Genomic DNA, 19380 nt, shown 5'->3' with positions numbered 1-19380 from the left:
TTGGAAGACCAAAATTTTATGATTAATTTAAGATATGAAATAACAAATCAATTATATGATCATTTGAAGTTGTTACTTTATTTTAAGATATTGAACTCGAATTTCATATTGTTCTTATTTAATATTTAATTTTTAGATTTTTAATATTTATATTTATTAAGAATATAATTTATTTCAATTTTTATGTATAAAATGTTATTTAATAATAGAATTTTGTTTAAAATAACATTAAATGTTTAAAATATAAGGATACAAATGTAAAATAAAAGCTTTCATAATTTAAATTTTAAATATATAAAACAGTCTAAGCATATTCAATGTTTAATTTTAAGTTATATACTAAACAAATTTCATAATTCAAATTTAACATTTAACTTTTCAATACTTAATTTATCGGTACGTAATTTTCAGTTTATTAAACAACACCTAAATCTTTTTCCTGAAAAAACTTAATCACAAATTGATAAAAATAGTTTGTTTACAATACAATTTGCACTCAAGTAAGTTTTTCTTATGAACAGTTTTTTTTTGAACAATTTCATTATAAGTTCTAATCATATCAGCTTTTTTTTACACAATGTCTAGAACTACCTATAGCCCCTCCCCAACCCATAAATAGGAGGATAATGTGCTTAAGGGCACTAAAATCAACATCCTCCTACATTAGCAACAATACTCATGCCAATTAAGCTAAAATTCAATCGACTTCTTGTGAATAGTTTAATACTCTCTCCAACTCGTATATAAAATTATAAACAAGTCTTCAATATATAATTTTTGTAAATTCATGTATCTATATTAGTACAACGGAATCGAATTAAAATTTTGTCCAATCAAACACAATAACATAAAATAAAAAGAAATATCCTCCAAAAAAAAATCCCTTTCAATAGCAAATCTCTTTTAAAAAAAAATCCTTAATTGACTGAAAATCTCCACTAATTATTATGACATAAAAGCCGCCCTCCTTCATTTGCCCTCTTCTGTTCAAAGTCCTTACCAAACGCAGCTTCTTCATCATTCAAAATCCACTTTGTTTGTAGTTTTCTTTTATGAGTTGAATAGTTAATCCTTCACATTTTATAGGTTCATTAAAAGATAAATACTAGTTTTAAAGCTACTCTTTTTCATACAATACTTAGAATTACCCATATAGCCTTTCCTCAACCCTTAAATAGAAGAATAATGCATTTTAACGCACTTGAACTCGTATCTTCCTATACTGACAATAATATCGATACCAATCAAGCTAAGCTTTAACCTTATTTTTATTTCATATGTCATGAAATTTTGTTTAACTCTTTCCAGAGATAAAAGCATTGAAATTGGCGTGATTGCCGCTAGCTTGCATGCGTGCCTTGTTTAAATGCCGCCTTTGGTGTCATGTGTTTACCTTTCTTATGGTGTTTGCTAATTTAGGTGTTTGATTTGGATATTCAAAAGACACCAAGTGCATGAACTTGAAGAATAATCTCTTTGGCAACTGTTATAGATTATAGAAACCAACATATTTGAATTCAACTTAATGGTCAATACCCTTTAAGCACTACTTGAAAGTTTAATTAGGTCGCCTATGTAGAATGTTGTTAGACTTGTCAATTCTAAAGTCCGTTAAATTAAATTTGATCATAAAGATTTAAAAACCCAAATCCAAATTATCTTAAACCAATTTAATTTGAATTTGAAACTAACCAAAATTCGAAATGATTTGAACAAATAATCTTAAATGACACGAATATGAACTGATCATAATCTGAAAGATCCGAACACATAGTGACCTGAATCAAAATAAATTGAAATGAAAATTGACCCAAATCGAGATATCTAAAAATTTAAAAACCCATATTGATCCATTACAAATGAATTGGCAAAATTACCTAGTATGTCCCTATATTATTACATTTGTGTCAATGAAAATTGACCCAAATCGAGATTATCTAAAAATTAAAAACACTCAAATTGATCCATTACAAGTTAATTGATGAAATTACCTGGTAGGTCCCTATATTATAAGGACCTTGCCCATTTAGTCACTATACTATGAAAAAGAGTTCCCAAATTTTAATAGGGTAGAGAGCGCGATACAATGGAGAGTTGTATGATGCGTTTGAGAAGGATGAATCGCTCCGGAAAAGGAATCTATTGATTCTCTCCTAATTGGTTGGACCGTAGGGGCGATGATTTACTTCACGGGCGAGGCATCTGACTCTTTCACGCATGCTCCACTTGGCTCGGGGGATATAGCTCAATTGGTAGAGTTCCGCTCTTGCAATTGGGTTGTTGCGATTACGGGTTGGGTGTTTAATTGTCCAAGCGGTAATGATAATATCTTGTACCTGAACCTATGGCTCACTTTTTCTTGAAGTTAATATCTTCAAAGTTTTTATGGTTCTGCAAATGAAATTTTTTTGGTCTTATTTGATTTTTTTTGAACAGTCTCATTATAGGTTACGATCATATCTATTTTTTTACACAATGCCTAGACTACCCCATAGCCCCTCCCCAACTTATAAATAGAAGGATAATGCACTTCAATGCATTCGACATTATGTTCTCCTACACTGACAACAATGTTCATGCCAATTGAGCTAAGACTCAATCGGCGACTTTATTTGATACTTTTTAATGATATAGAGACTAATATAATTTATTTAGTAGTAAAAAATCTAATTTAATCCAATCTCTATAATAGAAATACCTGCGAAATACTTTTATCCAAATTAATCTCACCTACAATCAACTCAAACCGCGCAATTGAAATGTGAAGGTCCTGGATTTCATATGAAGCATTAATAATTTGTCGCAATTTTGTTGATAAACTTGGTGCAAAATCTAGGAATTATCAAATGTGTTGTCTTAATTGTTTTTGGCCACCACCAACATTGCACGATGAAGTAAACAAAAAAGTCCAACACATTCACTTACATTTGTCTCTCCTTGTGCAAATTACAACCATTTGTGTCCAAGGAATCCAACACCTTTTATCACTAACTTTAACTGCCAATACCTAACGAAAACCACATTTTGACAAACCCCAAAACCCATAAGTTTTCATTGGGATTTCCCCCGAAAAAAAGCTATAGTAGTTTCTTCATTTTGGCTTTGGATAAAGCAATATGTAGTTTTTAAATTTGATAACATTTTTCAATTTAATCTTTTTTCTTCTTTTTTCCACGTTAGTCATGGAGCTTAGCAGCTTTTCCTGGTTTTTTTTTTAACTTAGTCCCTCTTTTTCAACTTGTCATATCATTACATGGATTAAAATTGGAAAAAATTAAGTTGAGAAATTTTGTCAAGTTGAAAGATTAAGCGTTGTCTTATCCCTTTGTATTCTAATGGCAAGCACATAAAGTAATTGTTAGAATACAGGGTAATTCAAAAGAACTTATCCAACATTATTTAGATAAATCTCTTGGATAAGTTATTCTTTATAAGAACAGATAGAAAGGAAGAGTTTGCATGCACGAAAATTGGGGCTTTGTACAGATCAATAGATTTCCCTTGCCGCCATTGTTAATGACTAGAAGAGCTTTGTACTTAGAGACAGAGATAATGGGGTAGACAGTTACCTCCCCACGACATGATAAAATTATATTTTTAATCCCTTTAAAATTTATACAATTACAGATTGATATAATTCTAAATTTATATTTTAACCCCAAAAATATACATTCATTTTTTACCCATACTTTATTTAATAATTTAAAACTCAATAAACCTTAATCAAATTAAATCACTTTTAATTTAAGCTAACCTATCATGATAGTAAATAATAATATGTAGTTACCCTTATTATATATGTGATGTCCATATTTTCCAACATAGCTTTCAAAACACACCAACATAATCTTACAACCTTCACCTTTAACTGAGTATTGCTTTTGCTTTTGTTCTTCGTATTTAATGCCTTGGCCTGTGATGTAACCATAGAATAGCTTCTCATTCAAATGTGAACCCGATAAGGACATATTATCATCCAACCCCCCCCCCTTTTTGTGGGATTCAATCTTTCCACAGATTGATATTTGTAATTCAGAAACTATGTGTATATGCATATACATGTTAGCGTTACCTGCAATATATATTTTATTGGTTACAAAACATTAGAACTGTTCCTTTTTGGACAAATTATCTTTGGTTCACGTTACAAACACCATCATTTCTTTACCCCTTCCCATAAGTCATATACACTCTAAGGTAGTACTTGTGTCTCACATGTGATTTTTTTTTTTAATAAACCCATTAGAGAAGATGCTGAATTTGACTGAAATTTGCCCTTTTTTTTGCCTTTTGAATTCACTTCTATATTCCCCATATGGTCCCATGAAATCCATTAACCCTAGATCAAGCAAAGGCACATGTTGGGTGGGTCGTTCGACACGAGAAATGGGAAACCTGTGAGCAGTACATAGTAACTTATATCTTGCTGTCGTGTCTAACCTAGCTAGAGAGTCTCCTAGCCCTCGGGACTTGCTTTCTTGGCGGCTGGTTTCAAGTGGAATTTGATTAGAGTTAATATAACTTTTAGCCCCTGAACTTTTTTGTTTTTTTTCTTAGTATTTTTCATGTCTGTTTTATAGTTCATGTTATACTCTTTCTAATAATATTGTCTCTAAGGTTCAAACCTGCATCTTCCTTTAGAAATTTAATTGAACTTTATAACTAAGTCTATTTTAGTCTCCAAACTTGAATTCCATCAAAATTTGATAACGTGACACTCAGTGGCGAATCTAGGGGGGCTGACAGGGGCCCCGGTCTCCCTTAAATGTAAAATTACTATTTAGGCCCTTGAGATTTTTTAAAAATTTTAAATTAGTAAAGGTAAAATTATACTTTGCCCCCCCTAAAATTATAAAAATTTAATTTAATCCTTTAAAAATTATAAAGATATAGATTATAAAAAAAATTAAAATTCCATCCGCCCCCCCTAAAAAATTATTATGGCTTCGCCCCTGGTGACACTCTAAGATTGTGCCATATCATCACCTACTTCAGGGATCAAATTGGACCAAGTTTTGACAATGGTAGCACTTAAAAGTTTCATGTCATCAAACTTTTACATTTGTCAAGTTCAAAGATCAAAACAGACCTAATTACCAAGTTAGGCACCAAAGTGGACCTAATGGCCAAGTTTAGATACTATAAGTTATATTACCCTTTTGATTACTATGTAAAAATTCTGCTTGTTTCCCGGGAATATATTTAAGATACCAAAGAAAACTGATAATCCCATAGGGTCAAGCATGTATTTTCAATTAACCCCCCCCCCCCCAAAAAAAAGAAGAACAAGAAGGGTGTTTGGACCACAAATGAAAATTGTAGATGATTTGAGGTCAAATGTACAAATTAAAGATGGATTAATTTACTTGTTACCCTACTAATGCTTCCTCATAAAATCATGGAAATGAAGGCAAAAAGCATATACGTATCGTTTCCTGCATGTTAGGTTAAATTACAAAGCAAACCCTTAGCTCGTCCTTTTTATGATTCAATCCCCCTTAATGATTGCTTTTACATATATATCACCACCCTTGAAATTGATTGGAAATTTGACTTTTGGACATGATTTGAGTAAGAAAATCCTTTGACAGCTGACTTTTCTAAACCATGTAACCATGTCTGAAAATTAGTAACATTTAAAGGGGGTATTTTTTTAAATCAACTATTATTGTTGAAAACAGAAATAAGGTGACTGTAGCCATTTGATTAAGCCAACTTAGAAATTAAAAAATTATGTTGACGGCCTGAAATCTGTTAAATTGGTTATCGAATATGTTATTTTTCTTTGGAAATCTGCTTTTTTCCTTTAATGTTGAAAACCGATTGAATTGGCTAAAAGGTAGACTCACATTTCTAAATATAAAACCTATGTGACATGATCCATGGTTAATTAATATTTTTTTCTCCCTTTTTATTTCAATTTCAACTGTTGAGTTAAAAAGATCTCACCGGACTCTAAAAATTACAAATTGATTAATCTTAGAGTTGCTTTGCTTGAGTTTCACCAAAGGGGCTAATTAACAACAAGTCTCTTAGAAATTGTCAATTGATAAGACCCCATGTAATTTCTAGGTGAAGAAGATCAAATCTTTTTGGTCTTTTTTTCAAACTCTTGGTGCTGTAAACCAAAAATCGTGTATTTTTCTTCGTAATGAGAAATTTCCTGGTTTAAAAGGGGTCGAATTGCGCTAAGTAGTGGGTCTAAATGGTGGGTTCTAGTGGGGGACTTTTGTGAAACTTTGAAAAGGTCGGCACAACAATTAGTTCCCATATTTTTTTCTTAGGGAAAAACAATCATTTAGTCCTTGAACCTGATAGTTTTTATCATCTTGGTCTCTAAACTTTTTTTTAGTCCACAATAATCCTGAAACTTTGTAGTTCTTTTTCTAATTTGATCCTTGAATTTGGATTTTCTTAAGGTAGCACTTGAGAACTAGGATTTTAGAATTTGGATTTTAAAAATAATATAAATTGAGTAGTAAACCATTTAAAAATATAACATTTATGATAATTTCTCAAATCCATTATTTGTTAGATGCCTATTTAGTAATAAATTTGAAATTCTTAAAATATTTTTGGATTTAACAAATCTGTGTTTTATATTTTTTAATATATATTATATTGAATCTCATCTAATTTGTCCATAATATATGCATTTCATTATTACCATTTACGTAATAAATGAAATCCAAATCCAAATTGTCAAATCCATGTCATCTAGATGTCAAACAAGAACTTTAATCACTTCTCCAAGTAAATATTAATTTTATTTTATTTAATTTTTTTGTATTATATACAGGGGTGAAGCCAGAACAATTTTTTAGGGGCAGATAAAATTTTAATTTTTTATAGTGTATATCTTTATAACTTTTAAAAGATTAAATCAAATTTTTATAATTTTAAGAGAGGCCAAAGTACAATTTTATCTTTATTAATTTAAAATTTAAAAAAAAAATAGGGGACTAAATAGCAATTTTACATTTTAGGGGGGTCGGGGCCCCTGCCAGCCTCCTAGATTCGCCTCTAATTATATATATATTTTAAAAATTTCAAATAATAACATCACAATCTCAAAATATCACATCATCACATATTAACGAAATCTAAGTTCATGTATCAAATTACAAAATTTATCAAATTTCGAGACTAGTGTGAACAAAAAAATTAGAGACCAAATTAAAAGAAAACACCAAATTCTAGGACTAAATCTTGTTTCTTAATATTCTTAGGCATTGCTAATTTGCTAGATCACGCCTACTCATTACGCAATGGACTTTGACAAGTTAAGCTTTCCAATTTGGTGATCCAATTAAACCAAGGGCCTTAATTTAGGGTGCATTTTTTCTTGGATCTCTCAATTAGCTATGAACTTGATTGAGACAGAATAATAATGGACCAACTTTCATTAAGAAAAGTGGCTTATTATCTACCATTTAGGTAGTTTTTTTGGTGAAATGAAATTTTATGTGATTCATTCATACAAGTTAGTGCTGAGAAGCATATTATGAGGATTATATTCCAAAGTATGATTGATTTTAAAGATAGTCTTATATGGTTGATGGAGTATTAGCTCGATTGATTTGATAAGGGTATTGTTGTTAATACAGAAAGATGTGGGTTCGAGTGTGTTGAAGTGCATTATCCTCCTATTTACGGGTTGGGGAGGGACTATAGGTAGCTCTAGGCATTGTATCAAAAAGAACAGATATGATCAGAACATGTAATGAGATTATTCACAAAAAAGAAGAAGCCATAAATGGCTTGTCAAAATAAGTTTTTTTTTTGTGCGCGCGTTGTCAATTGAAATTTCTCATACATATGAAAAATTTAAGTAATAAGAATTAAGTTTGATACAAATGAACAAAAAGTAAAGCTTTCAAATAAGACAAAACTTCTAACAAAAATATTCACTTGGTAGTCATGTGATTAAAAAATGACATTGTAATAAATCTAAATTTAAAAAAATAATTTTAACTGTGTTAACAGCTGGATTTAAATATCAGATAGTAGAGAGACTAAATTCCTAGAAAAAAAAAAGTATAAAGACTAAATTTCAAATTTATGAAGAGTACAAAAAAGGAGAATCTATAAAATTTCGATCTAAACATATTTTAATAGATCATGTTTTTAACACATATAAAAACTTTTAATTTTACAAGTAAAATTCTAGTAACTAATAGTCATTAGTTGCTCACTTTCGAAATTCACAGTTTAAATTACTTAAATTCTTTTTGAAAGGGATCAACTTGCTTAATATCAAAATTGAGAAGGACTTGAAAGGTGTTTTTATCTTTCTACCCTCTCCAAGGCTTAGTAGGAGGGCAGCGTCCACGCCAAAAGCCCAAGTGGTATTGATAAACAACCCGGTTAAAGAGATGGCCAACCCGACGTCAATGGAGCCCATTGGTTCTAATATGGAAAGCAAGGAAGCCCACCTTAATTGGGTGAATTTGCATGAATTTAACATAATTTTGGGTGAATATACCTGAGAGGTCCCTATATTATAGGGATCTAATCAAATTAATCCTTATTCTATTAAATGGATCAATTTAGTCCCTCTACTATTAAAAAGAATCAAATAAGGCTAAATTGGAATATAGTTACATAAAAAATGTCATTTGCTATTTCACAAAGTTAATATTTTTAAAGTTTTTATGGTTCTATAAATGAAATTTTGTGTTTGGAATTGAACTGCAATTGGAAAAAGAAATAATTTTCAAGATATTTTTTATGTAGTAAATGTTAACTCATTTACAATTTGGACTTATTTAATCCTTTCCGATAGTACATAAACTAAATTGATCCATGTAATAATAAAATATTTAATTTGATTCAATCCCTATAATATAGAAACCTCTTGAATACTTTAACTCATAATTTTGTCATATATTTTTCGGTGAAAATATATGTTAAGTCTCTTTTCTATTTTAAAAATGGCACAAAAATTATTAATTTTTCATTTGTATTTCAATTTTAAACAAAATGTTTCATTTATAAAACCATAAAAAAATTTTAAAAAATTAAAACAATAAATTATTTTTTAAAAATTATAAATGTTAATTATGTTGAAATTCGATCATATTTTATTATTTTTAATAATACATAGACTAAATTAATCTATTTAATAATATATGAGCTAATTTGATTTTATTCTTATAATAAAAGACCTACTCGGTACTTTTATCTCTAATTTTACAATAACATTAGTTAGTTCAAGTAGTTAGCATTTCTACTAACTAATGATATTATGTATAGGAACCAAATTATGTCAAATTATTGGGTAAAAATGCCATAGAGGCCCCTATATTGTGTGTCAAATTGCATTTTGCCTCATTTACTAAAAAATGGACAAATTAATTCTTATACATTAGATTAAAGAGTAATTTGGTCATTTCTGTTAAAAAAGTATTCAATACTACTATTAAAAACTGGCATGACTAAAAAATAACAAAATAATAACACATGACGTGTCACATATACCTCATGTTGATGTTCATGAATAAATTTTTAACAATCGGAATGGATGAAATTTTTAAAAGAATAACCAATTTACTCTTTGATCTAACCTAAAGGGACCACTTTATTCAATTTTTAGCAGAAGAGACAAAAATACAATTTGACTCTAGTACAACAACTAAAGTATAAATAGTAAATCTTAAATTTACACATTATAGAGGATCATGTTTTAAAATCCCCCAACAATTTTCTTCTTGGATTGGGAAACTAGGGGGCTTAGTGTATGACACTCGATCTCCAATGTCTTCACCGCAATTGCAATCACATCCATTTTTCAATCCATCTAAAACCAACCCTAACCTAATCTTCTCAAAATCCCCATTGTTTCTTCCTTATTTCTCAACCCCAATCCGTAATTACAATCCAAAACCCAATGCCTTATCGTCGTCTCTCCAAGAATTCCCCCCAAATGCCCTTCGCCGTAAAACCAATCCACAATGTACAGTAGGGTTCAGCCTAGGCGTGGATTTGGGTTCATCACGTACCGGTCTTGCCCTTAGCAAAGGTTTCTCCGTTCGTCCACTCACGGTACTAATAACATCATTCAATTTGGTTTTCAGTTTACTACCTGTTCGATGTTTTCCCTGTTTTTGTATCTTTATAGGTTTTGAAATTGAGAGGACAAAAACTTGAGCTACAACTGCTTGACATGGCTGAAAGAGAGGTTAAAAAATTTACTTACTCTCTTTTAATTCGAAGCTTCTTAAATGCAAATTTTGGGTATAATGGTAGAGGTATATATATTGTAGGAGGTTGATGAATTTATAATTGGTATCCCTAAATCTTGGGATGGAAAGGAGACCCCTCAATCGAACAAAGTTCGTAGTATTGCCGGACGGCTAGCGGTTCGAGCTGCCGAGAGGTAATGTTTTTTTATGTTTCTCGCTTGAAGTCCAAACTGTTTGTGTATTTGCTTCAACCATTTGGGTTAGTCTTAATTTGCATAAAAAATCACTTTTTTTTTTTTGTGTGTGTCAATTGCTTTACTCAAACTCAGGGGTTGGAGAGTGTATCTACAAGATGAACATGGGACATCATCAGAAGCTGCTTACAGGATGATTAACTTGTACAAATAAGTTTCCCCAATTTGATATTTCCTGTCCTAGTCACGACTCTGATGGCTGTGTCTCCGAAATTGTCCCTTTTGGATACACATAGATCCTTTGCATGCCAAAGAATGCACTCCACTATACTAATTGAGTGTTGGTCATATTGCAGAGTGCACTCATTTGTGTGTAAGGCCAGGCGCATCTGTTTGTGCCTCACAAGGTGGACTAGTGTCCTAGGTCGGGTCCTTATATTGAAGATTTGTGATTATGAGAAGAGGACAATTGCAGATTGTGCCTCACGACCCAGCCTAGCATGTCGAAATTGTCCTTTTTGGATATACATAGATCCTTTGCATGCAAAAGAGTGCACTCCACTATACTAATTGATTGACTGTTGTATTGCTCATTTGTGTGTAAGGCCACGAGTTTAAATCTGTGAAGACGCACCTGTTTGTGCCTCGCAACATGGCCTAGCATGTTAGGTTTGTTGATGCCTACGACTTGTTATGAAAAGAGGACAATTGTAAAGGCATAACGTGCTGGGCCATGATCGTTCTGTATCTTTGAATTTTTTTCTTCTTGATGTCTGAACTGGAACATAATTCTTTCACTTGTCTTTCAGGGGTCTCAACAAGTCTGCACGCCAAAAAACCTCCGATGCATATGCTGCTGTGGTCTGTAGCATTGTTCTCTTTTTTATGATTGAAAAAAGATAATAGTATACTTCTTCAACGGTGATTCATGGTTGTAGTAAACTTTTGGTTTAATTTGTAAATAAGACCATGGATTTCAATTTTGATGTCGTTCATTTTCTTCTTATACCTCTTTGGTTTTTTTTTCTCACTGCAGATATTACTAGAGAGATACTTTGCCATGTCCGGTGAGGACATTGAGATTGTTTTGCCGAAACAGATCGATTTGCAAGAAAAACTTAGAAAGGGTACACCACTGGACATCGACTTTTCAACTGAAGAATTTGTTGATTGATAATACCTTGTAAGGATAACCAAATCCTTGTGTTTTATGTAGAGTTTAGGGAATATGAATTTGAGAGTGCATATGAAGTAGTGCTTTACAATTGCAACTCCTAGTCTACCTAAGTGATTTTGCTGCAAAATTTTCCATTAAACCAAGCAGGAAAGAACCAAGAACAGAAAATGTAAAAATCTTGCACTTGGGGGTGACATGAACAATTAGGATTCCAGATTTCCTTTTAGTTCTCTTATATTTATGAAAAATAATACCATTTAACTCAAAGAGTTGAATATGTAGGTGTTGACTACAAATTTAAGAGGCTTATGATACGATAAAAAGGAAAGAGTATATTATTAATGCTAAATGCTCAAATTAGTGCTTTGCTGAACCATTTAGAGGTTTGCTTACAATTACATAAAAGATTAATCTTTCAAAATAATCGTAATTATAGTGTTCAAATAAGGGTCAAATTTGTAATTAAAATTAGGGGAATATGATGCGTTTAAATCAAATAATTTAAAACTCAAAACACGACATTTGAAAAGTCTCTATTTGAGCATTTTTGGAGAGTTTTAGTCCGTAATTGATCATTTTGAAAGATTTAGCTTTTACTTGAACAATATTGTGAAGGTTTGACCTTTATATAATCATTTTGAAAGATTTGCCTTTTATATATATCAATCCCTGAAAGATTAAGTCTCAATTTAAGCATTTAGTCTTAATGTAACCTTCAAGCAAGTTGCAAAAGATGACCAACTTTAGCGAAAGTGTCATGGAAGTTTTTGTACTAAAATTTAAATTACATTTTGTCCCTTTTACTCAAGTAATGGGTAAATTAGTCTTTATACGTTAGATCAAAGAGCAATCTAATCATTCTATTAAAAATTTTAATTATTTTTACTATTAAAAATTAGTCATTGTATATCAGCATGAGGTCTATATAGCATGTTATGTGTCATTGTTCAATTATTTCATTGACCAAACCAGTTTTTAACAATATAAATAGGTAGATTTTTTAACAGAAAAAGTTAAATTACTTTTCGATCAAACATACAAAAACTAATTAAATCTATTTTTAAATTAAGAGAATAAAATACAATTTAACTGTTTTTGGTATAAACTTTTCTTTGCCAATTGTTACAAGTAGAATAAAACTACTTTCATTCGGAGGAGATTCCCCTCGAAGTCATAATCTTCCCCTCTTCAAGTCTCTCTTTATTTTGCTTGCACTAAAGTCACAACCGTTCATTTTTATCTGTGTCACAGCCCCAACCAGAACAAAACACCTGCCACCACCCGTTATAATTCGGTCAAGTTCTGAGTTTCGTCCCTCTACCATATTCAAATTTTGTATTTAACCTCTATGTTTTAATTTAGTTTTTTTGGGTAAGGAAAATTTTATTGAAATAATTTTCTCTATCTATTTTTACTTTTATAATGTCTTTAGTTAATCTAAATAGTTAATATTTTTAATTAATGTGTAACTAGCATTTCCTTCCTTTTTTTTGGGGGGATATACAATTATAAAATTCTGAGGTGGCCAAAGCTAAAAATGTCGTGTTAGAAAGATTTGAATTGAATTATTAATTTCTTTAAGGCACCAAAAATGTAATTTCCTATTAAACCAAGAACTAAAAAGACTTAATTTGAATGGTTTGATTTTTAGGTGGAGCTAAAAAATAATTTTATTAATTTAACCAAGGGACCAATGTCGTTGCCCCTCGCTTTGCCCTCTATTGTTAACTACTCCGACTAAAATATTGGTGTGAATTTTGTTCTTCAAAAAAACCATTCTAACTCATCATACTACATTATTTGGACTAACCAATGATATTATAAAAATAAATGATGAAATTATGCAAAATTCAAATATAAGTCGAAGGGATCAAAACCATAATTTTACCATATAATTCCCTCTACTTTAATAATTTCTAAACCAATAAAGTACCATGGAGGTCCTTTATACTAGGAGTCAAATTGTATTTTGTTCTTTCTATAAAAAAAGTGGGCAAATTAGACAATGTACGTTAGATTAAAGAACAAACTGATCATTCTATTAAAAGTTCTATCCATTTTTAATGTTAGCATGTCGTGGCACGCCACATGTAACTGTTTAGTTATTCTATCAATCACGTTAGTTTTTAATAGTAAAAACGGATGAAACTTTCAACAAAAAATACCAATCTATTATTTAATCTGACGTACATGAATTAATTTATCCATTTTTTAAAATAAAGGGGATAAAATGCAAACCCACCTATATGCAAATTTAGTCAATTCCTTGACCTATTTGTCTACATTTACACTATAAGAATTAAAAGTTAATTTAATTGAGCATTACCATTGGTCCTAATGTTCCTCTCTATGACTACAATACCCGAATATGCTTAGAATTTCTCTTACACAAAGCATATGCTATTTCATATTCTAATTACATTTTTTGGCTAATAAAACCCATTTTCATTTAACTTTCCACTCAAAAAAAAAAGAAAAAATGAAGTTTGGGAAGAGATTAAAGCAACAAATTGAGGAAACGTTTCTGTTAGAATTGTGTGACCCAAATTCTAAGAGATTGCTTGCAAGTCAAGTTAAACAAAAATATATTTTCTTTCTAGAAGATTTAGTATTTATTAGTATAATATATTTAGCATTTATTAGTATAGTTTATTTGACTTACTAATTTAGCCTATAAATAGGCTCCTTTACAATCTTAGAATAAAGAGACACCCATTAGATTAGAACTCATAACACATTCAGAGAATTTTGTGTTTACGTTTGAGGGTTCTTTGTTTTTCGGGTTTTCGGGGTTTAGTTTTTATCTCCATCTTTTGTACTCTTCATTCTTTTACCATTATAGTAAAATTATCTTTGCCCGTGGTTTTTTATCCTCTTTTGAGGGGTTTTTCCACGTTAAATTTGTGTGTTCATATTCTCAATTTCTTCTACTATTTTTACTTGTTCGTTGCTTAATCGGGACGATCCTAACAAGTGGTATCAGAGCTAGTTTAACTTTCATAGATCAGCCCGGTCAGAGATGGCAGCAACAAGGTTTGAAATTGAGAAGTTCGATGGTGAGACAAATTTCAATCTGTGGCAAGTTCGGATGATGGCAATTCTAGTTCAAAATGGCTTGAAAAAGGTTGTTACAGGGAAAAAGCCTGAGAATCTAAATCAAACGGAATGGGAAGAGCTTGATGAAAAGGCCTTGTCTGCAATCCAGTTGTGCCTCGCGAATACAGTATTGCAGGAGGTATTGATGGAGAAGACCTCATTCGCCTTGTGGAAAAGGTTAGAAACTCTTTATGCGACTAAGTCTCTGGCTAACCGTTTAGTGTTGAAACAACGTCTATTTACGTTTCGCATGAACGAAGGTGAGCTTCTTAAAGATCACATCAGTCAATTCATTACTCTTTTAAATGATTTAAAGAACGTTGAGGTTCATATTGACGATGAAGATCAAGCTATGCTATTATTGTGCTCTTTACCCTCTCCATACAAGTCTTTCAAGGAGACCCTGATTTATGGCAGAGACAAACTCTCGTTCGAAGATGTGAAGGGTCATTTGTTGAGTAGAGACAAACTCGACAATGAGTTTGATTTGAATAGCAAAGCAGATAGACAAGCTTCCGTTTTGGTAGCATCAAAGAAACGAGACAAAAGGTGTCGCTATTGCAAAAAGTTAGGTCACGTCAAAGCAGATTGTTATAAACTGCGAAATAAAAGAGCTGCTGAGAGTAACGAGGAAGATGTAGTTGGTGCTAATTTGGTCGATGAGGCGGTGATGATTTCTTGTTAGTGTCAACGAGCGATAACTTCAAGCTTACGTCTGAGTGGATCCTAGATTCAGGATGTTCTTTCCACATGTGTCCCAATAGAGAATGGTTCTCCACATATAGTTCAGTTGAAGGTGGAGTTGTGCACATGGGAAACGATTCATCTAGTAAAATAATCGGTATTGGTACTGTTAAAATTAGGATACACGATGGGACGATTAGGACACTCTCAGATGTCAGGTATGTACCTGATTTACGAAAGAATCTCATCTCCTTGAGTATTTTAGACTTGAAAGGATGCAGAATCAACATCGAGTCGAGCGACATTAAAGTATTTCGTGGAGCTCTCGTTTTGTTAAAAGGTAAAAGAACCGGCAGTCTTTATATTCTGGAAGGTTCTACAGTGACCGGTGAAATCGGACGTCCCTCGTCCGTTACGGAGTCAAAGTCAACTCATTTGAAGCGGAGGAAACTTGGTCATAGGAGGGAAAAAGGTATGACTGTTTCGTTGAAGAGAGGTTCTCTTTTGGATGCAAGTTTTGAAAAGTTAGGGCACTGTATTCGTGAAAATCAGACCCGGGTTAGTTTTGATTTGGCAGTGCACAAGTCGAAGGCTAGAAGTCTTCCAGCTTCTAAGCATAGATTCGACTCAGTTAATTCCCTGCATAGTTCAAGATAGGCCCGTGGCGGGTTTTGGCAAAGATGGCATTGAAAGAATTCGTGTCAAGGTGGAGATTGTTAGAATTGTGTGACCCAAATTCTAAGAGATTACTTGCAAGTCAAGTTAAACAAAAATATATTTTCTTTCTAGAAGATTTAGTATTTATTAGTATAATATATTTAGCATTTATTAGTATAGTTTATTTGACTTACTAATTTAGTCTATAAATAGGCTCCTTTACAATCTTAGAATAAAGAGACACCCATTAGATTAGAACTCATAACACATTCAGAGAATTTTGTGTTTACGTTTGAGGGTTCTTTGTTTTTCGGGTTTTTGGGGTTTAGTTTTTATCTCCATCTTTTGTACTCTTCATTCTTTTGCCATTATAGTAAAATTATCTTTGCCCGTGGTTTTTTATCCTCTTTTGAGGGGTTTTTCCACGTTAAATTTGTGTGTTCATCTTCTCAATTTCTTCTACTATTTTTACTTGTTCGTTGCTTAATCGGGACGATCCTAACAGTTCCCGACATGGCGAGATCAGTTTTTGTGTTACAAAGAGTTGAAGAAGCTCATTAAATTGATTTCTTCGGCTCTTCCCATAGCGGCAGAGCCGACCAAGTACGGGAAAGCGGAGGCGGAATTCGTGTATATGTTGAACAACAAGATCGACAAGTTCAATACATTTTACATGGAACAAGAAGAGGATTTCATCATCCGCCACAAGGTAAAGCGTATGTGATTCCGTATCTTGGTTAAATGGTATAAATTATATTTTGGTCCCTTTTAAAAATTAAGAGTTCAATTTTAATCTTTTTAGTTTTATAGTTAAGAATTGTTCATTCAATTTAGACCATTTTAGAATGGATTTTTTTAACTTTGCCCCTTCCTAAATTCTTTTAATTTCATTTTGGCCCCAATACAAATTTTTTTTTACTTTGCCCCTTATATATATAATATGTATGTACATATATCATTGATGTAATTGCAAGGCACGAATTGCATGTATATTATCAACAAAGAAGATTACTTATGCAAATTGTATTAAATAATTTTAATTGAAAAGCTGTCCTTAACTTATTTTCTAAACATAATTAATTTTGAAATTTCGTATTGAATCATGTATGCATTTTGTGTCAAACTTCCACAATATTGATACTAAATTAAATGACCTAAAATTTAATAATAAGTAGTCAAAAGCTTGAATTTTAAAACGTGCTTTAACAATAAGTTTTCGAAAAAAAATTATATTTTGATCACTCAAACTTTAAAAAGTTACAAAATGGTCACTGAATTATTCAAAAAATTTTATTTAAGTCACTGGGCTATTAAGTATTTTTTAGAAAAAGTTTGGCTAGCGAGCTTCAAGCGGCGATTTGATGATCGGTATGGTGGATCAGTATCCATCAATCGTTACTTTCGATTGGTACACATGGTGCAAACAGAGAAGACCATGTAGTAACGATTTTAACAGCCTAGTGACTTAAATAAAAATTTTTGAATAGTTCAGTGATCATTTTATAACTTTTTTAAGTTGAGTGACCAAAGCATAAACATACTAAATTGCGAAATCCCACATCAACACAAGTATTTATGTAGAGAGTTTTCTTTTGAATACAAAGTAAGAAAATCTATTAATATTTACTACCATTTTAATGCAAAATATGGATTCAGGAACTGCAACAGAGGATTAAGAGAGTGATGGATAAATGGAGCTCCAATGGAAGTAGGACTGAGTACAATGATGAAATGGCCAAAATTAGAAAAGACGTTGTCGATTTTCATGGCGAAATGGTCCTCTTAGAGAATTACAGCAACATCAATTTCACAGGTACTTTTACTTTCAATACTAAAACAATTAGATGTATCTATTTAGGCATGAAATACAAAACTCATTTTGAATTTAAACTCAAATGGACTTAAATTCAATTGATATAAGCTTTAAAAAATTTAATTTAGAAATGATGCGAAATAACTCAAATAAATAAATTTGAGTGAATGCAAAGGAGTGGGAAGGCCTTCGGCACCCAAAATGATAAAATTCTTCTAAGGTCGCTTGAAAGATTTTAAAATTATAGATTAATATAATGATAAAATTACCTTTTGCCTATTTCAAGAATCTAGCTTTTTCTTTTACCTCCTCCATGCTCAAACCTAAAAGACAAAACTATTGAAATTATCCAAATCTCAAAATAACTCAAATTTAAAATATTTCTAACCCTAAAATGAATTGAATTTGACTTTGACTCAAATCGAAATGATTAATATTTTTATAACCAGACTAGTGATCGAATTGCTCATACTATTGATTTTCAGTCTAACTGATTGGTCCAATTTGATTAAACAAATTTTTTAAAAAAATTTAAAAAATAAAAATCTCGATTCAAATGATTTTTCAGCCCGGTTCAACTGGTTCATACTAGTTCGCAAGTTAACTGGTGCAACCTCTTTCTCTGGAGCAATGTATTTTCTGGTTCCCAATCCAATCGGTCTGATATTCAATTCAAACAATCTTGGACAGAGGTGAAGAGAGGGGGGAGGTAGGGCAAAATTTATAAAATCCTAAGTTAATATGGTAAAATTATAGTATGCCCCCAAAAATACTAAAATTTCAATTTAATCCTTTTGAAAACCAAAAAATATAATCAATTACAAAAACATATACTTTAATCTAGGCATCTCCTAAATGAAATTCTGACTTTGCCCCTACTTTAGAACCCGAATTGGCTCAACCCTAAACCAGTTAAACCAAAGTCCAAATAGTTAACCATTTTCATTTGATTAACAATGGTTGGGAATTTGTACGGTTGGCAAAGATATTGAAGAAATATGACAAGCGAACAGGTGGGTTATTACGGTTGCCCTTCATCCAAAAAGTGCTGAAGCAACCATTTTTCACGACCGATCTTGTTTCAAATCTGGTTAAAGAATGCGAAAACACCATTGATGAAGTATTATTCCCCATTGAAGAAGATAAAGAAGAAACAAAGGAACAAAAAGGAGCAATAATGGTAGCAAGAGAGCCAGTGAAGGGGATATTTAGAAACACTGTTGCAGCACTATTAACCATGGAAGAAATTAGAAGAGTGAGCTCTACTAAAGACCATTTCTCTTTGCCTCCTCTTAACTTGTCCCACAGTCATCTCATTCACTCCTTCCAACTCAACTCACCAATCCCCATTCTTTGAGAAACTATGGATTTTGGGTTTTATTTGTAAATTGGTCCCTATATTATACCCTAATTTTCAGAATTGGTCCTTATAGTTTTCTTGTCGGAAAGTGGTCATTAAACTATTAGTTGCATTTTACCCCTCTATTCAAAAAATGGGCAAATTAATTAATGTATGTTAGCTCAAAGAGTAAATTGGTCATTTTATTAAAATTTTTATCAATTTCTACTGTTAAA

The 19380-nt window shown here is 31.6% G+C and overlaps 2 protein-coding genes across 4 annotated transcripts; both read left to right on the top strand.

Annotated features, from left to right (window-relative positions):
- The first annotated feature begins 9675 nt into the window (after window positions 1–9675).
- On the top strand, window positions 9676–11822 carry LOC107945540 (putative pre-16S rRNA nuclease). 3 transcript variants are annotated; one of them, XM_041106625.1, is made up of 6 exons: window positions 9676–10044; window positions 10121–10180; window positions 10266–10378; window positions 10514–10582; window positions 11188–11239; window positions 11415–11822. In XM_041106625.1, the coding sequence occupies exons 1-6, from the start codon at window positions 9757–9759 to the stop codon at window positions 11550–11552; spliced, it is 720 nt and encodes a 239-aa protein (XP_040962559.1). In that variant the 5' UTR covers window positions 9676–9756; the 3' UTR covers window positions 11553–11822. The 3 variants fall into 3 exon arrangements, with proteins under 3 accessions (XP_040962559.1, XP_040962560.1, XP_016735083.1); XM_016879594.2 differs by having other exon boundaries at window positions 9692–10044; window positions 11188–11309; window positions 11415–11432; XM_041106626.1 differs by lacking the exon at window positions 10514–10582 and having other exon boundaries at window positions 9677–10044.
- Window positions 11823–14034: 2212 nt separating this feature from the next.
- On the top strand, window positions 14035–19162 carry LOC107947479 (SPX domain-containing protein 3). The gene is made up of 5 exons (XM_016882120.1): window positions 14035–14075; window position 14321; window positions 16498–16701; window positions 17649–17805; window positions 18780–19162. Exons 1-5 carry the CDS (start codon window positions 14035–14037, stop codon window positions 19160–19162), a joined length of 786 nt encoding a protein of 261 aa, XP_016737609.1.
- The last annotated feature ends 218 nt before the right edge of the window (window positions 19163–19380 follow it).

This window comes from Gossypium hirsutum, chromosome D12 (assembly GCF_007990345.1).
Source record: "Gossypium hirsutum isolate 1008001.06 chromosome D12, Gossypium_hirsutum_v2.1, whole genome shotgun sequence".
Taxonomy (NCBI): Eukaryota; Viridiplantae; Streptophyta; class Magnoliopsida; order Malvales; family Malvaceae; genus Gossypium; species Gossypium hirsutum.
Note: the sequence above shows the minus strand (reverse complement) of the source record. Positions and strands in the feature narration are given on the sequence as shown.